At 47.9% G+C, this 18,333-nt stretch overlaps 1 protein-coding gene across 1 annotated transcript in view; it reads right to left on the bottom strand.

The window, feature by feature from the left end:
- RECQL4 (RecQ like helicase 4) overlaps window positions 1-18,275 on the bottom strand; it is a 44,110-nt gene extending 25,835 nt beyond the window's left edge. The window contains exons 1-12 of the mRNA XM_082235465.1: window positions 18,134-18,275; window positions 13,641-13,750; window positions 13,497-13,530; window positions 12,032-12,141; window positions 11,290-11,433; window positions 9,567-10,690; window positions 8,723-8,822; window positions 5,843-5,972; window positions 3,656-3,787; window positions 3,220-3,369; window positions 2,164-2,256; window positions 991-1,127 (exon numbers count right to left, since the gene is read on the bottom strand). Coding sequence (XP_082091591.1) covers window positions 991-1,127; window positions 2,164-2,256; window positions 3,220-3,369; window positions 3,656-3,787; window positions 5,843-5,972; window positions 8,723-8,822; window positions 9,567-10,690; window positions 11,290-11,433; window positions 12,032-12,141; window positions 13,497-13,530; window positions 13,641-13,724 — 2,238 coding nt within the window. The 5' untranslated portion in view covers window positions 13,725-13,750; window positions 18,134-18,275. The remainder of the gene's footprint in view (window positions 1-990; window positions 1,128-2,163; window positions 2,257-3,219; window positions 3,370-3,655; window positions 3,788-5,842; window positions 5,973-8,722; window positions 8,823-9,566; window positions 10,691-11,289; window positions 11,434-12,031; window positions 12,142-13,496; window positions 13,531-13,640; window positions 13,751-18,133) is intronic.
- Window positions 18,276-18,333: the final 58 nt, after the last annotated feature.

Genomic DNA, 18,333 nt, shown 5'->3' with positions numbered 1-18,333 from the left:
GTTTTGGAGGTGCTTCGCAAAACGAATCTCCTATGGGCTTGCTTCGCAAGACGACAATGTCTTGCGAGTTCCTGCTGGTTTCCCCCCCCCCTTTTTCTAAGCCGCTAAGCCGCTTATCAGCTGATCCGATAAGCTGATAAGCCGCTAAAAGCCGCTAATAGCGCTAATCCGTCAATGGGCTTGCTTCGCAAGACAAAAAAAACCGCTAGACGAAGAGACTCACAAAACGGATTCTTTTCGTCTTGCGAGGCACCACTGTACTGTGTTGGGTTGTCTTTGCTCTGTCTAGAGACAAGATGGCAGTATGAGAGAGCTGTATCTCTCGTACATGTTTGTTACGTTCTTTTATTTGTTTAATCAGTAGAAATAAATTAGGTATGCAACAAAGCCTCCACAGCTTTGCTTCTGTCACTCTGCTGCTTTTGAGGTGCTCACATCAGCAAATCTGAGTCCACTGCACCAGGAATGCTGTGCTGCTGTTCCTGCGTTCCTGTGATCGGAAGGTCGGAGAAGGTGCTCCCGACACCCAGCCCATGCAGGCGCTGAAGACTTGGGCTGTACATGGGTGTACGGAAATCGGCTAGATGGACCTATGGTCTGCTTTGGATATAAGGCAGGTTCCCTGTGTTCCTAAATCTACAGAAGAGTTTGGATTTGATTTTGGATTTGATACCCCGCTTTATCACTACCCAAAGGAGTCTCCAAGCCGCTAACATTCTCCTTTTCCTTCCTCCCCCACAACAAACACTCTGTGAGGTGAGTGGGGCTGAGAGACTTCAGAGAAGTGTGACTGGCCCAAGGTCACCCAGCAGCTGCAGGTGGAGGAGCGGGGAAGCAAACCCAGTTCCCCAGATTACGAGACTACCGCTCTTAACCACTACACCACACTGGCTCTACTAGAGCCTGGAGAGCTCCCCCCCGCCCAAATCCCTGGACCACAAGCAAGGAAATGACACCAGCCTCCAAATCCAAAAGCACCAGCAAACTTACTTGGTCATCCATCAGCGACACCAATGGTGAGATCACCAAGGTGATGCATTTGGACCTCTTGCTGTACAGGTACGCAGGGAGCTGGTAACAGAGAGATTTCCCCATTCCTGTGGACAGGACCACCAGCGTAGAGAGCCCTAGAAAAGTCGCAGAATTAAGAGCAGCAGCAGCAGCAGCAATCTGCACAGGCTGCCTATAGCAGTGATTCCTGCACTGCAGGGGCTTGGACCAGATGATCCTTTGAGTCCCTTCCAAGTATAAAATTATATTGCTGTTGGCATCCGTCTGTTCAAGTGACAATGGACTGTGCGTATGGGGGTGAAGACAAACCTCCTCGGCGCACAAGCCTGGGCTGCGTGTCTGGAGGTCCTGGGCTGCCCAGACGACAAGACCCCCCTCTCAGACTCACTGATGGGGTCCAAAGGAAAGCAAAGCAAGACGTTTAGAACCAGCTGGGCTGCAGGAATTGCCAGAAGGAGGCGTACAAGACGCCATCCAACCGCCTTAGGGACTCTGCTCCGCATTTGTGTAGGGTTTACTCCTTAGCCTTTTCTTCTCCTGAAGATATCCCGCAAGGCAGCGGATGTTCAGAATCAGTTTCCCTTCTCCTAAATGGGCTACCTTCCTAGGCTGACGAGTCCTATCTGCCCCTCACTTATCTCTACAGCATGAGCAGGAACTGCCTTCTTGACTGTTGGACCCGCTCTCGGTCTTGTCCACTCAATCCACTGGAGCCTATCTTCGCATGCAGGGGAAGTCATACAATTTGATGACTTCATGTTATTGGACTCAATTCAAGGTGCTAACATTAAAATATAAACCCTTAAGCAGCTGGTACTGTTGTTGCAACACCTCTCCCCATATCAACCAGCTCCTATATAAATTCAGCCCTTCAGTGTTGCTTGGTCATTCCTTGGAAGTTGCATCTGGCAACAGTCTTCCCCTGCCCAGTGCCCTCCTGGTTCTTGGGCTATAACTGCCATCAGCCTAGTCGGCACAGCCATACTGTAGTTCAAAACATCTGGAGGCCACAGGGTTAGAAAAGGATGCAGCAAGACCACATCTGGTCACCAGCAAAAATTGCTTGGCTGCACATGCAAGTGAACTGCATCCTTTTTTTCACTCTGCATTTCCTGCAAGATGAGGAAGTTTCTTGCAAACAACCCTTCTCACCTGAGAGTATCCGCATAATGGCTGTTTCCTGTCCTGGCCGGAAGGTGGCATAACCCAACTCAGCCAGTGCTTCCAACACTTCTGGAGGGGTCTCTGCATAAGACACGGAACAGAGATCCAGTCAAGAAAGGGGCAAGGCCTGTCCCCCCCCCACAGCAACGACTCCACACTCATAGAAGCATCAGGAGAAAGAGACTTAGGTAGAAATTCTGCAAAGCCCCTTATGAGTGAGAGTGAAACCTGTTCACAAAAGTGGCAAGAAGCCCTTTAGGAAAACCTCACACCGACTGTTAACTAGGGCCTTTTAACTGGGAGCTGTGGCTGTAAGGTGAGTCTGATGGCGGCTGCTTTGGGCCTTGGCTGGTATCCGCTGCTGCGGGCCTCCATCCCAGCACGGGTCCCCAGAAACCCTCCTTAGATGGAGAAGGGAGGCAAATAGCTGTACGCCCGCCACGGTTTTTTCGTTCTTTGGGGTGGGGAAGATTGAAATTCGGGCGGCTGGAGAAGTCCGGGGTTGGGGCAGCAGGGGGGGGGGGAAATGGCCTCTGCAAGCAGCTGGGGATTCTGAAAACCCCAAATGTGGACGCCTTGCCTTTGGAAATGCAAATGGGCCGTGGGAGAAACAGATGGGGAGGAAATCAGTTCTGTAGGTTTTCTGCAGGTAGGCCTCGTCTTTTCGGCTCATCCTTGGGTGGGTTAAGTGGGAAGGCAAGATGAATTCAAGGATTTAAAAAACAAGAATTTCATATGTTGTGTGTCTTTGTTTCTCAATTTGATACTTTTACATGGTCTTGTATGCACTGTGGCTTATGGTGCATTGTGACCTGCTGTTATTTTTTATTATATATTTTATTTTGTTATAAGGTGTGTGGATTCTGCTGTAGACTTTGCTGTTTCTTCAGCTAGTAAACTGCCTTGAGTATAGTAATGTAGAAAGGCAGTATACAAATGAAAAGTGAAAGTGAAATTCTGCACCAAGTTCTGCCTCACCACTGCATGGAGGCTGGTGACAACCAGCCTTTAGGAGGCAGCAGAGACACTCTTTTGGAAACTTACCTCTCACTTTCCCGTCCTGCCCCAGTTTGTAGAGAGGTTCTGTTGGCGGAGGTGGTGGGAGAAGTTCGAACACGGGCCTCTGCACACACAGGTGAACCTCTTCCTCCTGAGCAAGCTGCTTCAGGCCTCCTTGGCTGCTCTCACTTTTTGCTGGCAAAGAAGGAGGGGGAAGAACAACAAGTTATGAATATTATTATCTTTATTATTAATTAATATACCAGCTGGACCGAAGTGTCTTTGCTCCAGCTGCAGCCTCTATACCAGCTGCAAGGAAAGCCCCAAATAATTTCTTCATCTTGACACCATGGCACTTGTATCTGCTTACAAAAAATGCCCTGATAGCGCAGCGGGAACTGACCTGTGGCAAGTTCTTCCTGATCTGAGACCACATAGCATCAGACTGGAGGGGGCTACAGATGCAGCCTTTGCCTCTTACCTGAGATCTTGCTGTAGGCTGTGTTGGTCATCTGAGCCACTTCCTCCAAAGTCAGCAGTGGCACCTCCTCTTCGGCAGCAGAGCCATCTCCCTTCTGTTGGGGGTCCGCAGCAGAGAGCTGCTCAGTAGCAGCTAAAGGAAGAAGAGATGCTGCTTTGGAGCAATCAAAACAATGGAAGGAAAATGCCTTCCCCTTTGGGAAAAAGAGCAAAGCGTGTGCTTTACATCAGGAGTAGAGCGTGTGCTTTACATCAGGAGCAGAGCGTGTGCTTTACATCAGGGGTGGTAAACCCTAGTTCAGGGGTCTGCTGTGCCCCCCCAAACAGCAATTGCTTTGACCATAAAAGGTAAAGGGACCCCTGACCATTAGGTCCAGTCGTGGCCGACTCTGGGGTTGCGGCGCTCATCTCGCTTTACTGGCCGAGGGAGCCGGCGTACAGCTTCCAAGTCATGTGGCCAGCAGGACTAAGCCGCTTCTGGCGAACCAGAGCAGTGCACAGAAATGCCATTTATCTTCCCGCCGGAGCGGTACCTATTTATCTACTTGCACTGGCGTGCTTTCAAACTGCTAGGTTGGCAGGAGCAGGGACTGAGCAACGGGAGCTCACCCCGTCTCAGGGATTTGAACCGCCGACCTTCTGATCGGCAAGTCCTAGGCTCTGTGGTTTAACCCACAGCGCCACCAAGACCACAAATTCTGGTAGCAGTGGGGTAGGCACAGCTCAGCACACTGGGGTAGATGCAAATCACCTTTTCCCTATTGATTATTTTGTTTGATTATTTGACGAGGGGAGACAGACAATGCCAGCCCCCCTCACCCCATTTGTACAGTTCAGTCGGGGGGAGAGGGTTGTGTTCCTGTGCTTTCATGCAAGAACATGGAGTGGCCATTTCAGCATATGGCCCCTGAAATATTAACAAAGGGTGAAAGAGGCCCCTGGGCCAAAAAAAGTCCAGCCCACCTTGCTTTACATGCAAAGGGTTCAATTCCTGGCATCTTCAAGTAGCTCAGGGAAAGACTTCCATCTTAAACCCTAAAGAGATGCTGCCAGTCAACTTATGGGCAATGCTGAGTTTACTGGTCTAAGGCAGCCTCCTTCTGCAAAGATGGCCAGGGACTTGCCTATGGCCCAGGTTGCCCTGGGCTTTGGTGCAGTTGCAGGAAGACGACTAGACGTTCAGCTTCCTCATTCAACTAACCTCAATGACTTATTACAGGCATGGCCAAACTTGGCCCTCCAGATGTTTTGGGACTACAATTCCCATCACCCCTGACCACTGGTCCTGTTAGCTAGGGATGATGGGAGTTGTAGTCCCAAAACATCTGGAGGGCCGAGTTTGGGAATGCCTGACTTATTATGCCCCAACCAGGAACTGTGGCAAGTGTTGGCCTGTTTCACTAGAACCATAGCTAAGAATATTACCCACAGTTTGAAGTTGGCTGAGTTAACTAAACAACCACAGGCCACTAATGAGAGACCACCAGCCACATCACTAGCAGCCAAGGTTAGCTGACAACTGAAACAAAAAATTCCCAAGCTCCATCTTGCAGCTGAGGTGGAGGATGGGGAAGAAGCTGAGGCTCACACATGCAAAACTAAACCTTGAGTTCAATATTAATGTACAAACTCAGTCATTATCTGCTAGATGTGCTAATCCTATGGCCAGAAATAGCGTCTTCCTCAGAAAGCATTCCAATGTCACAGGACAATTCAGGGATCCTTCATGGCCTTATGAAAAGGTCAGTGAAAAAGCATTTTCCAAATAAGGCAATTCTTGATTGATTGGCTTTATCTATTCCAGCCTTCATCTCACAGTCTCGGGGTGGGTTTCCAGACAATTTAAAAATCAAAACCCAACCGAAGGAATGGACAGAGCTGATAAAACATACCTAAAATCACCTGAGTAATAATAAAAAACATATTATGGAGTCAACCCAACAAAGTAGTCAACTGGTTTACAACGAGGAATTTTTACTTGTCTTTGTGCTTGACAGCCAGATCAAGACTCTGCTGGTAGCTTTCCTAATAAAAGGGCAGTGAGGGCTTGTAGACATTGTAGACTCCTTCTGCATTTTTGTGACAGTCTTTGTAGCCATCCATAACAAACTCGACAGGTCTTCTGCTCTCTTAATGCAAAGCATGCCAATACCTGGTCTATCTGGCCATGACAGCCAGGGGGCCTTACCTCTCCCCTTGCACTGGGAAGCCCAGTGACCAAGTCCTCCACACCGGAAGCAAGTGTCAGAGCCTCGGTCAAAGCGCCTGCCACCTCCTCCAAACCGTTCCCCCTTTTTCTGCCACTTCTGCTTCCATACCTGTCAAGACACCAAAAAGACGAAGGCTAAGTCAATGGATTGATGCTTTTGAATTCTGGTGCTGGAGGAGACTCTTGAGAGTCCCATGGACTGCAAGAAGATCAAACCGATCCATTCTGAAGGAAATCAGCCCTGAGTGCTCACTGGACGGACAGATCCTCAAGCTGAGGCTCCAAGACTTTGGCCACCTCATGAGAAGAGAAGACTCCCTGGAAAAGACCCTGATGCTGGGAAAGATGGAGGGCACAAGGAGAAGGGGACGACAGAGTACGAGATGGTGGGACAGTGTTCTTGAAGCTACCAGCATGAGTTTGACCAAACTGCGGGAGGCAGTGGAAGACACGAGTGCCTGGCGTGCTCTGGTCCATGGGGTCACGAAGAGTTGGACACGACTAAACTACAACAAAGTCAATGGATGCCTCTCCTGCGTCACTAAAGGAGGTTGTGATCAGGCTGCGTGAGTCATGGGCTGGCCAAGGACCCAGCTGATGGCTCCAGTGGCTTGTGGGAGAATCTGTCAGCAAATATTTAGCAGGAGGGTGCCCCAAAGTGTTCTCTCACCCCAGTTATCCCTGTGGTGGGAGTCATGAGCTCATCCTCTCTCTGGCGAGCTCTCTGGGCTTAGCAAATAATAATAATAATAGTAATAACAACAACAACAACAATAATAATAATTAAAATTCTAAAAAAAATTATTTATACCCTGCCCTCCCCAGCCAAGGCCGGGCTCATGGCGGCTAACAACCAATAATAAAAACAAGTTGAATGAATACAACTTAAAAACAAGATTAAAATACAACGTTAAAACATTAAAATGCAGCCTCATCACAGGAGAAGAAAGGAAAAGAGAAAGAGGGGGAGGGAATCAAATTGACTCCAAGCCAAAGGCCAGGTGGAACAGCTCTCTCTTACAGGACCTGCGGAAAGAAATCAGATCCTGCAGGGCCTTGGTCTCATGAGACAGAGCGTTCCACCAGGCTGGGCCAGTGTTGAAAAGGCCCTGGCTCTGGTTGAGGCTAATCTGACTTCCTTAGAGCCCGGGACCTCTAGCGTGTTGCTATTTAGGGACCTTAAGGTCCTCCGCGGGGCATAGCGGGAGAGGCGGTCCAGTAGGTACCAGGGTCCTAGCCTGACACACAAAGCCCTGCCCTGACACACAAGCCCTGGTGCCACTGAAGACTGGGAATAGCTCCATCTGCCCTGAAGGGAAGTGGTCAACAGCCACCTTTCAGCAGCTGGAGCCACACCCACCCATCACCCAGGTCTAGGAGGAGAGAAATGAGAAGGGGGCAGAAGAGCTCAGCCCACCAGGAGGAGTGAGAGACTGCAGGAGCACACACCGCTTTAGTGACCTCTTACCTCCCAGAGGTGTGCCTTCATGTACTCAGATCTATAAATTTAGACATCCACTCACTGTCTAACCACACACTGATACACAAGCCCATGAGAGGTGTTGGGCTTTCCTTCCTTGGAGGTGTTTAAGCAGAGGCAGAATGGCCATCTGTCATGGATGCTGTCAGGGAACTGCCATCAGAACAGGGGCGGGAAACAGAGGGGCGGTTGTGTTACAGGGAGCCTCCGAAAACCTTGCGAAGCAGTTCCTTCTCTGGTGATGAGGAAAGCCCCACCTCCAGTGGGGAAGAGGTGAAAGGACCAGAGGATGCTGGTGGGAGCCTCAGGACCACTCCTGGCCTAGCCGGCCAGGAGGGAAGCACACCCCTTCCGCCGCCCACCCTGCGCAGAGGTCCAAAGCGCAAAGAGGGAAGGAAAAGGCTGGGAGTAACGAGGCTTTTATGTTGGGGGAGGTCCAGGAAACAAGCACTCCCGGATTCTGCTAGCGATTGAGGCAGACATGAACTTTGAAGTTACGCACTGTAAATAGTTTTTACACCTAAATAAAACCTGTAAAAGACAGGTCGGAGTCCTGCCTGGCAGTGGCGTAGCGTGGGTTGTCAGCATCCGGGGCAAGGCAAGTAATATGCGCCCCCTAACCCGTGGATTTGCGCCCCCTAACTTGTGGATTTGCGCCCCCTAACCCTAACCCCCAGATGTTGCGCCCGGTGCGGCCGGCCCCCCCTGCACCCCCCACACTACGCCACTGTTGCCTGGTTACTTGTGAGCAACCACCTTTGCCATCTGACAGATGCTTTATCTGAGATTCCTGCACTGCAGGGGGTTGGACTAGATGACCCTTGGGGTACCTTCCAACTCTACCATTCTATAACAACTGTGGCCCCCACCCACAGTGCAACGAGGCAGAGACCTACCCACCCCACACAAACAAATGAAGAAATGGCAAAACCGTTGAGAGTAGCTGTCATTTCCCAAAATGTTTTAAACATAAATATTCTTCTTCATGTGAAACTAAATGCAAAATTGGAAGGATAACAACAAGAAGATTTAAAGAAAGAACTATTGGAAACTCAAGGCAGTAGAAACATAAGATGATTAGAACCCCACTGAACTTTAAGTATGTGAAAGCCCCAACAAAAATTTATAATTTGGCAGAATATTTGGACTATATGATATGTATTTGTATAATTTGGAATACTTAATGTGATTTGATTGGATTGTTAAAATGGAAAATTTAATAAAAATTATTTTTTTAAAAAGAAACTAAATGCAAAATTGAATTCAATTCCCTCCAGAGCAAACAGGCTACTTCAACAGTTGGAAGTTCCACTCAGATATGATTCATTCCAATTCTATTTTACAGGCTGTAAATACCACTGAGTCAAGAGGCAATTTACCTGCTTGCGAAGCTGCCTCCCTTTCAAAGCGTACCCTTTCACGTGAGATTTATTCTTGAGATTGATTCGCACAAAGTTGCCATCCTTCTTTGGTAGTGGTCTAGAAAGAGATAAGATCCCTTTATTGTAACGGTTCAAAATAGGGTGCCTCATGTTTAGTTGTACTCTTGCTCAGGCCTTAACAGGTATCTGAAGAAGTGTGCATGCACACGAAAGCTCATACCAAGAACTAACTTAGTTGGTCTTTAAGGTGCTACTGGAAGGAATTTTTTTATTTTGACTATGGCAGACCAACACGGCTACCTATCTCACGGCTATGTAACTCAGGCCTTAACAGTCACTGGCAAAAAGGCACAAAGACTTAAGCACCAAAGCAGTCCTGATTCCCACCAGCCCCTAAAGACCCTAAGGGACTGTATTTCTCAAAAAGATCCTGAGATCTCTCTTCTCTCTCTTTCTCGCTAGTTGAACACAAGTCTTTGAGGGTAAAACATCCTCAACGTGGAAAAGGAAGGGTGACACTGTAGTGTTAGTAAAACAAAAGCATGCAAGGTGTCAGCATGGAGAAACACTGTAGGAAGGTACTGCATGAAATGACTATTTTATATGACAGTAATTTGTAGAATGCAAAATCAGGGTAGGGATATCAGGAGAGATGGACTGCACAAACCATTCACTTTCCAGTACAAATTTATGAGCACATACCGAAACAGAGGAGAAAATATTAGATTACGTTGTACTTTGAGGATGCCACTTTTCCTCTTAAACAGCAACTCTCCAGGCTATTCCTTGGCCATGCAAGAGGAGCAACAATCGCCAGCTCCAGAAAGCTCCCTGGACATACCTGCAGGCCAGACTGTTGGATCTCTCACTCTGTCTGGGACACTCCTCCCCATCGACTTCCCCAAGTAGGTTTTCAAAGCAAACTGGGGTGCCTGCTCCACTTTTGTCTTGTGCCTCAACAATGTCCTGATCATCAAAGTCATATTCACGGAGCCCTGGCTGTTGACTAGCACCACACAGTTTTTTAAAGCGGCTGCCCCCCGCTACCTCTTTAGTTCTCTTGCGCTTTACGCCAGAGGTGCCACTGTGGGACCTGTCCTTGCCATCATCTCCGTGGGCTTCAGCATCCCGTTGCCTCTTCTTGCAAGAAGCTTTCCCTCTTTTAGAAGGACTCCTCTGCTGCCTGTCCTCCACTTTGCAGAAAGCACCACTCAACTGCGGCGAAATTCCTTCCCGAAGCTGCATCTCGGTTTCCTGAGTGGCCACCTTGGTGCAAATCTCCAGTTTGCGGCTATGCTTGAAGGCAGAAAATTCAGCTTTGCCCTCAGTGAGTGCTACGTTTGCACCTGTTTTGCATGGGCTCTCACCCGCAGGATGGTTAGCCTGCCCACTGGGCTTGCAGTCATCTCCAACACTTTGGACCAGGGGCTGGCTCTCCACCGCATCTCCTTGACTGTTTTCCCTGGGAGAATTGCAACACTTCTCCTGTTCCTGCTCTCCAAGGTGGGGAGGAACACCCCCTTTCCTCTGAGAATTGTGTCCTGGTGAGCCCTGGTCTGGATCTGCCCCGCTGCCTGGGATAGAAGAGCCGTCTCCAGGGAGCCCCTCTCTTGCCTGCCATTCTGCCCCTTGGCACCTGTCCAGCCAACCAGGATCCAGGCAACTCAGCCGCTTGGTCAGTGTCTGCTTCAGCTGCCGAAACTTATCCAGCGAAGGTGGCGGCCTTGCCTTTGGGTCAGAGCAAAGGAGCTTGTTAGGAATCAGCCCTGGGAATGAAGGTGGCAGGAGGGTTTCAAGTTCCATGGGATCGGGGCAAAGCAGCTGATCTGGGCTATTTTCTAGCAAAGGAGCCTCAGGTGGTTTGGGAGACACAGCCTTTGCGGTGGTTTGGTGCATGTCCTTCTGCGCTACTGTGACTGACTTCCTCCTGGGGGTGAGGGATTTCCTTAAAGTTACAGGGCGTTCCTGAGATCAAAAGTAAAATTCAGTTAGTTTCCAGCAAGTGAGCCTACCTATAGCCCCAAAACTTTCTCCTCTTATTTTATACCGGAACAGAAAACCTTTGAAGCTAACCACAACAGACATCTTTCCCTTCCCTACTGGAAATCTTTGCTAAATGGCTGGCTCTTCCTCAGCAAGTTTTGAACCACATAACAAGTCTCAGGTTCCTTCCGTGGGGTTTCCAGTTAAAGGAGATCAAACACCAGAGCTGAGAAAAACCTTGGACACCCAGTGAGAGCAGACAAAATCTCACTTAGTATTCAGAAATGCGTGTTCATGCGTCTGCAAGGTCAAATTATACAGATAAGTAATTATTTAGGTAAGGGAAATGAGCTCAGACTTTCCAAACAGCCTTATCCCTTCGTCTGGTTCAAGGTGCTCATCAAGTTTGCAGACAACATTGAAATGGAAGGAAGTGCAAAGACTAGATCATATGGCAGGCATAGATTAAATGGAGTTAGTTCTTTTGTTTCCTCAAGGATCTTCAGCCTTCAGAAGCTGCCCTGTCCCTGCACTCAGCCTGGGCTCAAGGCTAGAATTAGTCACTCACCAATCACACAAACCTTAATAGCTGATCCCAAGTTGCATTTCAACTTCATGCCAAAATACTTTACAGAAGCCTGCAGTGTCTCTTGATCCTGCGGGGTCAGTTTAGGAGCCATATTTCCTCGATTCAGGTGCGCACCCCAGCAATCTGACTCAGGTACCTTGGAATAGAGACGAGGGGAGGGGGTGGGAAAATACTGGTGGAAGTTTTAGAAGGTCATTATGGCATGCAAAACTAATTTTTGTAAATTTTACTTGCAAATCGTTCCTCTGTGCAGAGTTACGTTTAATAGTTAAGTTTACATATCTATATTGTAGTTTGTTTTCCGTGTAACTGCTATCATTCTCCAACTATTTATACTTTTATTACATATATATCCCACTTTTCCTCTAAGGAGCTCAAGGTGGTATTCATAGTTCTCCCTACTTAGTCCCCACAGCCATGTCAGTCTGAGAGTCAGTGACTGGCCCAAGCCCACCTAGTGGGAATTTGAACCCTGGTCTCCCAAGACGTGGTCCAGGCCTCTAACCACTACATCACACTAACACTTTATTGCCTTCTGAAAACAGTTCAGCCCCAACACAGCTTCATCTGGTTCACATTTAGAGACTGTAGGTGACAAAAATAGAGATGGGGGTGTTAACAGGCTGCAAGGGTTTTTGATCTGATAATAACAAACATGGGCTCAAGCCTTTCCCCTGCAAAGTCAGCGTCCACAGACAACATCACAACAGCAAAACACAAAGCTCCTTTGTTACCTGTTCTGTTACTGGCAGCTCCTGAATTTCTTTCTGGCAGATGGCTTCAGATCCAAGGAGGCCTTGCTGTCCTTTGGTTTCTTTCAGTGCCTTGTACTCTTTGTACAGTTCTGTGCACAAATAGCAGTTCAGAGTGACTTCTAAGCTGACGGGGAATTACCTGCCCAAATCAACTCTGGGGTCTATCAAACCCAGCATACACACTCTCCCTCAGGTAGTAGTAATATTCAGGTGTGATGGTTCTACAATAGATAATGATTTGAGAAGAGTCTGTCTGTAGGGAGGTCTTGTTCTGATAGTATATGTTTAGAAATTCACCCACTGGGTTAGGCACTGAGGCCTGCAGCTTGAGCTGAACGAAACCACAGTAAATGTTGCAAGGGACTGAGATGGAGAGATGGAGAGCTTCAATGAACAAAGCCCCCTCCCATCTGACAGGCCATGGCTCCACAGAGCTGCTGCCAATCAGGAATGACAACACTCTAAAGATGGACTGTTGGCCTGAATCTCCTTAAGGCAGCCAGCCACAGTACCTTTCTGTAATCATGTTTCCATGTGTTATAAGGGGTCAAATTTCACAGCTCCTGGAAAAGCATGTTAAGTAAATGGAAAAGCATTTTGTACACTGAAAACCCCTACACAAATAAAATATATTTAGATGGCAATGGCCCAGTGCTGACCATATAAGTGATGAAGGCACATCATCTCAGTGTTTTGGGGTCTTGTGTTGTCGGTGTTTGGGGTCTTGCCTGAGTGTTGGGGTCACTCTGTCTGTGAATCGGAGCCTGTGTTACATCTTGAATTTCTGGAGCAACAGGAATACTTTATACATTATATCTGTATCTGCAAAGCTTACAAACTATATGTCTATATATCAATGTCTGGAACTGTTTTACTGAACCTAATCTTCTAAAGCAGTAAACTATTTTGGATCTGCCTCTGTGTGGTAAATGAAACTGGGGGCAACTTCTGCTACATACGTGACTCACCTCAGATCCCTAACAGTATTTGTTATTCAATTAGGGTTTCTCAGCTCTGCATCAATACTTTAGATTTGCAATGCTACCTTGTCTTTTATAATGTTTGTATACTTTTGTTTAACTTCATTTATCTTCTCTTCTGCAACGCTTCCCATTGAGGCATTTGCAGGGGAAAGGTGCTGGAATAGAGAGGTTGCCCTGAAGCAACCAAGCTCTTCCTACCTTAAGACAATGTGTTCTTAAAATGAGCAGTGGCAATTATTCTGCTAGTTGAATTTTTGTGTTTTAATTAGGAGGAGTTACAGGGTTTTAGAGTTCTAGGCGCTCCTTACCACCATAGGGAACTGGGAAGCATACATGTGACTCTGGGGACTTGCCAGCTGATCTAAATTATTCCAAAAATAAAAGCTGTCCCCTTGATTAACATCTCTTCCACTACTGCAGTACACAAAAACAAATATGCTATGGAGAAAAGTCACACTTACGTCTGACCTCTTCAGGAGCCACTGCAACATCAGCCTAGAAAACAGGTGCAAATTTGTCAGGATAATTTTAGAAATGTGAATGGCTACAGACATGCTGTCAGCAATAACTCAAATGTCCATCCTAGTCAACAGTGTTCCAAATACCTTGCCAGGTCTCCTCTGGTGCTCCTGAAAAAACAAAACCTCCCAGTTTTTCAGCAGGCGTTTCACCTTGCTACATCTGTCCATCGCTCCCCAAGACAGGCTTCCAAAAACTGCACGAGAAGACAGGAGTTTTAGGTTAATATGTTCCAAAAGAACCCTTCAGAGCTGGGTTGGTAGCAGGCAGGAGGCCACGCTGCAAGTCCAGAATATGTTACACAGCAGGCAATTCATAATTGTAGAATGCAATTTTCAGATTTAATATTGTTCATAAATTATTATTATTATTATTATTATTATTATTATTATTATTATTATTATTATTAAAACAGTGTAATCAATATACAGATGACATTAGACAAGATAGACTGACTCCCTTCTTACTGTCCTTCAGCCAGCAGGTGAAGACATTCTAGTTTCAACAAGCTTTTCGGAACTGGATGCTTTTAAGGAAATGGCTGGTGCTGTGCTGTTCTTATTGTAATTACCTGTATGTTTTTAATACATCTTATTAAAACGCCTCTTCAACTAGGCGTGTTTGGCTGATTTAAGGCTTTTAAAATGTGTTTGTTTTACTATGTATTTTGTATTCTCATTTTGTGTTCTTCTGTTGTGAACTGCCCTGGGACCATTTATATGGTGGCATATAAATTTGATTAATAATAATAATAATAATAATAATAATAATAATGAAATACATTTAATAATAAAATAAATTGTATATCTGTTTAATAGTTTTTAATTATTGCTTCCCCCCCCCAATGTTTTTAGCTGTTTTTATCTTAGCTGTAAACCGCCTTAGGTCACAGTCAGGGGAAAACGGTAGGATATAAATAAAAAGTGCTGCATCATTTTTATTCATTTAAAAAACTGTCACTTTCTATTGTTATGAGAATTATAAAGTCTAAGATATAAAATAAATGTTCATAAATGTATCAGGCAAACACATACATAAATATATAAACCACATATCTGAACCAGTACAGGAAAACATTCCTAAAGCCATTTTGACTCTTTCAGAGACCTCAAATATTCCTCTGCAGTTTGGATGGAAATGGGAAAAGCCTCCCCACTGTCTCTGTGCTCACAAATCCTGCCTTAAGGGCACATTGGTGTATGAATAGGGTGAGCCTGTGACCTGGACTCAGGAATTAAGTATTTATCGTCACAAAAGAATGGCCAGGCTGTCCAAGTAAACCCATAAACACAGGCATAGGCCCTCCAGATGTTTTGGAACTACAATTTCCATCATCCCTAGCTAACAGTGGCGTAGCGTAGGTTGTCAGCACCCGGGGCAAGGCAAGTAATTTGCGCCCCCTAACCCCCAGATGTTGCGCCCGGTGCGGCCGGCCCCCCCTGCACCCCCCACGCTACGCCACTGCTAGCTAACAGGACCAGTGGTCAGGGATGATGAGAATTGTAGTCTCAAAACATCTGGAGGGACGGAGTTTGCCTGTGCCTGCATTAACAGGTTTCCTGCCAGGCAGGATTCTGCTGTAGACTGCCCCTTGTGTGATGTATGTATGATGTTTGGGGGGGGGGGGTCTTGAGCTACAGGGTGGCAATTCCAAAAGTCTATAAAAGGGCGCACGCATCAATGTTCGGGGTTCCTCCTCCCTCCTGTGTGGGGGGTGTGATCACCCTGTTGTAACAGTTTAATAAAGATCAGGCTTACTAGCTGCTTTGCTTCTCAATATTCTCTGATTGGCCTCTTTTATATTCTCCTACAGATAGAGAACCTACATAAGGACTCTATACAGGCTCTTGGGTACCCCATAAGGGGAAAGGAGCAGTTTTTTCTTATAACACTAGATTCCGAAAGAGAATGCACATTGCTTCTTTGCCAAAGTATGCTCTGGCACACATTGAAGTCTCTCACATGCCTGTATCACATGCAAACTAAGTCAGAGGAAGCTCTGTGGGAACTTAACTCTTTGGTGATTATTTTTTTTTAAATATATATTTTTATTTCATTTTAATACACCACATACAAAAAAGAAATATGAAGATAAACAAATTTCTATCACCTCCTAACAACTAAGACAGAAAAAAATAAAATAAAAAACAACAATACATTACATTGAATAGTGCTCACAATGCATTTAACATAAAATGACTTTTTCCTATGTAGCTAACTTCCTGTCTACTCCTTACTTCTATTTTTCATCCATTATTCACTGCCATATTATAGCATATTTTGGCTTTAATGTTATTTATTCTATCCTAGGTTTTCCTTTAGATTTAAAATTCCTACTTGAAGTTATTCAAATGCTGCTACAGACTTCAAACTGCCATTCCTATTTTTCAAATAAATTTTAAAGACTTCCCGTTTTGTGGTGAATACTTCCTTTGATTTATTTTTTATTCTTTCTAATTCTGCATATTCGGTCATATTTGGATCCACTCTGATCTAGAAGGGGCTTTATCACTTTTCCAATTTGTCGCATGAGTATTCTTGCTGCAACAGTAGCATAGAGAAAAAGTTCTGCTTTTTTAGGAATATCCAAATCTGTGATTCCTAGTAAAGCTTCTGTTTTTTGCTAAAAGATATTTTTAGCATTTTTCCCAATTCGGAATGGATATCCTCCCAGAACAACTTGATTTCTTTACACTGCCACCACATGTGATACAGGAGGCGGGCAGGTGTGGAGGACTCCCTGGTCCTGAATGGGGCAACTGTGCCCCTGAAGGACCAGGTGCGAAGCCTGGGGGTCATTTTGGACTCACAGCCATCCATGGAGGCGCAGGTCAATTCTGTGTCCAGGGCAGCTGTTTATCAGCTCCATCTGGTACGCAGGATGAGACCCTCCCTGTCCGCAGACTGTCTCGCCAGAGTGGTGCATGCTCTAGTTATCTCCTGCTTGGACTACTGCAATGCGCTCTATGTGGGGCTACCTTTGAAGGTGACCCGGAAACTGCAATTAATCCAGAATGCGGCAGCTAGACTGGTGACTGGGGGCGGCTGCTGGGAACACATAACACTGGTCTTGAAAGACCTACATTGGCTCCCAGTACGTTTCCAAGCACAATTCAAAGTGTTGGTGCTGACCTTGAAAGCCCTAAACGGCCTCAGCCCAGTAGACCTGAAGGAGCGTCTCCACCCCCATCGTTCAGCCCGGACACTGAGGTCCAGCTCTGAGGGCCTTCTGGCGGTTCCCTCCCTACGAGAAGTGAGCTTACAGGGAACCAGACAGAGGGCCTTCTCGGTAGTGGCACCCTCCCTGTGGAACGCCCTCCCTTCAGATGTCAAAGAGAAAAATAACTACCAGACTTTTAGAAGACATCTGAAGGCAGCCCTCTTTAGGGAAGCTTTTAAGGTTTAATAGACTATTGTATTTTAGTGTTTTGTTGGAAGCCGCCCAGAGTGGCTGGGGAAACCCAGCCAGATGGGCAGGGTACAAATAATAAATTACTATTATATATAGATTTTGGGATTCTTAGCTGGACCCACCAAGGGTGCCGTGATCAAGTTCCCATTGGGCTTCCCCCGCCCCCCCACCATGAAACACAACACTGTGGCAGCCATCCCTGTACATGAAAAAGATAAGCAGGAGACCCCTGCCCCGAAGAGGGGCTCTGAAAGGGACCCAGGCATCCGGGGATCCCTCCTCAGGACACTGAAAGGGACCCAGGCGTCCGGGCACCCCCTCCTCAGGGTACTGGAAGGGACCCAGGTATCCGGGCCCCCCCTCCTCAGGATACTGAAAGGGACCCAGGCGTCCGGGCCCCCCCTCCTCAGGATACTGAAAGGGACCCAGGCGTCCGGGCCCCCCCTCCTCAGGATACTGAAAGGGACCCAGGCGTCTGGGCACCCCCTCCTCAGGATACTGGAAGGGACCCAGGCGTCCGGGCACCCCCTCCTCAGGACATTGGAAGGGACCCAGGCGTCCAGGCGCCCCCTCCTCAGGATACTGAAAGGGACCCAGGCGTCCGGGCACCCCCTCCTCAGGGTACTGGAAGGGACCCAGGCGTCCGGGCACCCCCTCCTCAGGACATTGGAAGGGACCCAGGCATTCGGGGATCCCTCCCCCTCCCAAGGCTGGAAGGGACCCAGGCGTCCAGGCACCCCCTCCTCAGGACACTGGAAGGGACCCAGGCGTCCGGGCACCCCCTCCTCAGGACACTGGAAGGGACCCAGGCGTCCGGGCACCCCCTCCTCAGGATACTGAAAGGGACCCAGGCATCCGGGCACCCCCTCCTCAGGACACTGAAAGGGACCCAGGCGTCCAGGCACCCCCTCCTCAGGACACTGGAAGGGACCCAGGCGTCCGGGCACCCCCTCCTCAGGACACTGGAAGGGACCCAGGCGTCCGGGCACCCCCTCCTCAGGATACTGAAAGGGACCCAGGCGTCCGGGCCCCCCCTCCTCAGGATACTGAAAGGGACCCAGGCGTCTGGGCACCCCCTCCCCAGGACACTGGAAGGGACCCAGGCGTCCGGGCACCCCCTCCCCAGGACACTGAAAGGGTCCCAGGCGTCCGGCCGCGCTCCGTTACCTCGGCCTCCTTCCCTCCGCGCTCTGAGGCGATTCCCTTCTTCCCGCGCGCCCGCCGCGCCGACCAATAGGCGACGGTTCTCCCGCTCGAGGGGCGGCGCCTGCCGCGCCCCAATCAGGAGGAGCCGCTGGGGTGGCAGGGAAGAAAAGAAGGCAGGCCGCTGGTCTCCTTGGAAACCCCGTGGGGGGGGGGAGGGAAGA

Source organism: Podarcis vaucheri (genome assembly GCF_965113315.1).
Source record: "Podarcis vaucheri genome assembly, chromosome: 8".
In the NCBI taxonomy this organism is placed as follows: domain Eukaryota; kingdom Metazoa; phylum Chordata; class Lepidosauria; order Squamata; family Lacertidae; genus Podarcis; species Podarcis vaucheri.
This window is presented reverse-complemented; position numbering and strand designations above follow the sequence as displayed.